Consider the following 2934-nt stretch of genomic DNA (forward strand, 5'->3'; position numbering starts at 1 on the left):
GATCTATGTCAGGTATATCGAGGAATTTTTGATATATTTGATGCACTTTCTCGTACTTCACTCTACCCTCTTCAAAGTCTGCGTGCGCGAAATATAACAACATATTCTTCGATAATAACGTGTTTGTCGCTCTCTCAAACATAGTAGCAGCCTCATCGCTGAGATTCTTGGCTGCATTTACGTCACCTTTCTCCGTCAATATCTTAGAACTCAACTCTAAAAAATGCGCCGCTTGATGCCATACCGCAGGATGATGACCCAAACATAAGAGGCATTGTTCGATTGCGAACATAACTCTCCGAGCGACCAGCGATGTATCTTCTGTTCTTAGAGGATTACTGCGTTCCCATGCAATATATTTCTTCCATAATTCGACCTTGATAAAATGCATTAAATGTAATATACATGTATATTGAATATATTGGAATCGATATTGAAAATTGGTTTTTAGACGTAATAAGTATAGATCCTATGAAGTTGTCACTGATTTAGAAAGAAGAGATAGTTTAATAAATAAATACACACACACACACACACACACCCATATATATATATATCATGCACGCACGTACGCACGCAACTCTAAAGTAACTAGTTGACGAGAGATGCTGATGCGATTCAATATATAACGTTGTGCTTCTCAGCACAGATGCTAAGATTAGGAATAGCGCAGTATAACTATTTACTTATTATGCTACAACTATTATGTCTGCAGTTTTAATAATAAAAGAGAAAATATGCTGAAAATATGTATTGAACAAGATCATAAAGTACCTGTTTAACTTCTTCGGGATGACCAGTTGGAGGGATGCTGGGTGCACTCCGATTCAAACCTCTCGTAACCGCTTCCAGTTCTTTAGCGACGCGTCTTGCATTCATATAGTCTCTAGACCTTTCGATGGCCATTTTCTCTGCGATTATTGGATTAATATTTTGCTCAAATGACATGTAATCCTTCCATAATTGCTCCATGTTTATCATGGGATTAATAACGCCACGTTGATAAACCTATGTGATTTAATATTCATTGACAATTACTTTTATTCATAAACTGTTAATTTTTTATTTTTTTTCTTGTAGTAAAATATAAAATACTCAAAAGTATTATAACATACTACCTTTCGTACAGCACTAATTTTCTGATTTTCTGCATATGATCCGACCGCTTCAACGCTCTTCAAAAACATGACATAATCATTCCAAATACTGTAAGAATGTATATCCATGCCAATTTTATCCAATGCAAAATCATACGCCTGTGCCATTTTCTCCCTAAAAAATTGTCACAATTAATTTTTCTCACCCTAAAAACAAGTAATTTCCTTTAAACTTTGTATAATTAATTTAATATCAACCAGTACAAAAAATAAACAATGCTTACATTTGCACCCGGATTATATACAAGATATTTCATAACATATAGGAATAACTTAAAAAATAAATTTACAACACAAAAATAACCCAAAAGAATTCTTATAAATATTTGTTCCATCTGACTTTGGCACATATTTTGGAATTAGTCGAAATAGATTCAGATCGGAATATTCCGTTTTACTTAGAAAATACAATAGAAATCTAGGAAATAATTAAATAAATAATTCTGATCGGAATCTATTCCACATAATTCCATAATACGTATCTTTTCTGAATTATAGACTTTTCATATTTCACAAATTCTCGTTACAAACTGTTGCATATCGTATTCATATAGAAAGTCTTTACTAATAGTCATAAGACGCAAAGCTGTATGAAGACATGTGAAGACTATCCTAACTCATTGTCAGTTTGAAACGAGAATCAATGAAACCTGAATACGTCTGTAACACGGAAACAAGGTCAGTTAGAACAAATCTTCATAGGAAATTTTTGTGTTACTTTTGAATTCATTTCTAAAATTATACCTACATGTTATAAAACACCTTATATTTTAAAACAAAACACTTCCATGTACTTACTTATACGTAGTTAGACTTGCTTTCGTTTCTTTGACATAAGAAAGATATAGTTTCCACAATTCAATATTTAATATTTTCATGAGGCACCTTTGGAAAAGCTGTTAGACAAAAGAGACATTTTAGAAATGTATTCGTAGTAACTAGACACGTAAATATAAGACTTCATACACATACACATAGGCTCTTGTCCCACAGGAAGATATATATACGTATATATATCCACCAAGTTACTTACCCATAAAGGCAAGTTTTATTTATACACATAATTAAACATTTCTAATACAAACCACGGGATAAATTGTACATTTATATCATAGGAAATAATAGGCAAAATTTATTAAGAAAATTTTTAATAGAATACAGTCATTAATAATAATAATAATGTTTATTATATGTAAAAATGGGATAAATAATAATGCACCAATGCACCAATCGAGAATAGTTTATTGCATAAAGATATGATTTATTAGCAATAATGAGAAACATTAATGTTTCGTATATAAAAATATATATATATATATATTGTTTAATACAACATAAAAATGCCCCACACAAAATAAAAAATTTATTTATTTTCTGCAAGTGGGGCTAATTAGAGTAAAACGAACCTATGTGGGATCCAGAAATGAATGATCCCAAGACATATAAAAAAATGAAGACAATGTGAAGCAGCATAGAGTGACTATAATGCCCTAATATTAAAATTCTTCGAATTATGACAAATGAAGAAAAATAATTATAGACATCGATGACTACTATAATTAAATATTTTATCGCTTTATGCTACTTCTAAAGGTTATCGCAACATTTGAGCTTCCATCTATATTAGATTTTCTCAAATATTGCTAAAAGGGAAGGTGAGTGGAACTTTTCACATTCGTGGTTGAATAAAACAACATTATAAAATATATCCTCAATATATATATACTGATATTTTATTGAGAACTTAATATTTTATATATATATATAAATATATATA

The 2934-nt window shown here is 30.4% G+C and overlaps 1 protein-coding gene across 1 annotated transcript in view; it reads right to left on the reverse strand.

Moving 5' to 3' along the window:
* Window positions 1–2934, reverse strand: part of LOC108749175 (protein suppressor of forked) — a 7205-nt gene that overhangs the window by 1910 nt on the left and 2361 nt on the right. Inside the window, exons 4-7 of the mRNA XM_018487717.1 lie at window positions 1956–2053; window positions 1119–1272; window positions 775–1008; window positions 1–376 (exon numbers count right to left, since the gene is read on the reverse strand). The exon at window positions 1–376 is cut by the window's left edge and continues 6 nt beyond it. Of these exons, the coding sequence (XP_018343219.1) occupies window positions 1–376; window positions 775–1008; window positions 1119–1272; window positions 1956–2053 (862 nt within the window). The remainder of the gene's footprint in view (window positions 377–774; window positions 1009–1118; window positions 1273–1955; window positions 2054–2934) is intronic.

The sequence above is a fragment of the Trachymyrmex septentrionalis genome, unplaced genomic scaffold, assembly GCF_001594115.1.
Source record: "Trachymyrmex septentrionalis isolate Tsep2-gDNA-1 unplaced genomic scaffold, Tsep1.0 scaffold11, whole genome shotgun sequence".
NCBI lineage: Eukaryota > Metazoa > Arthropoda > Insecta > Hymenoptera > Formicidae > Trachymyrmex > Trachymyrmex septentrionalis.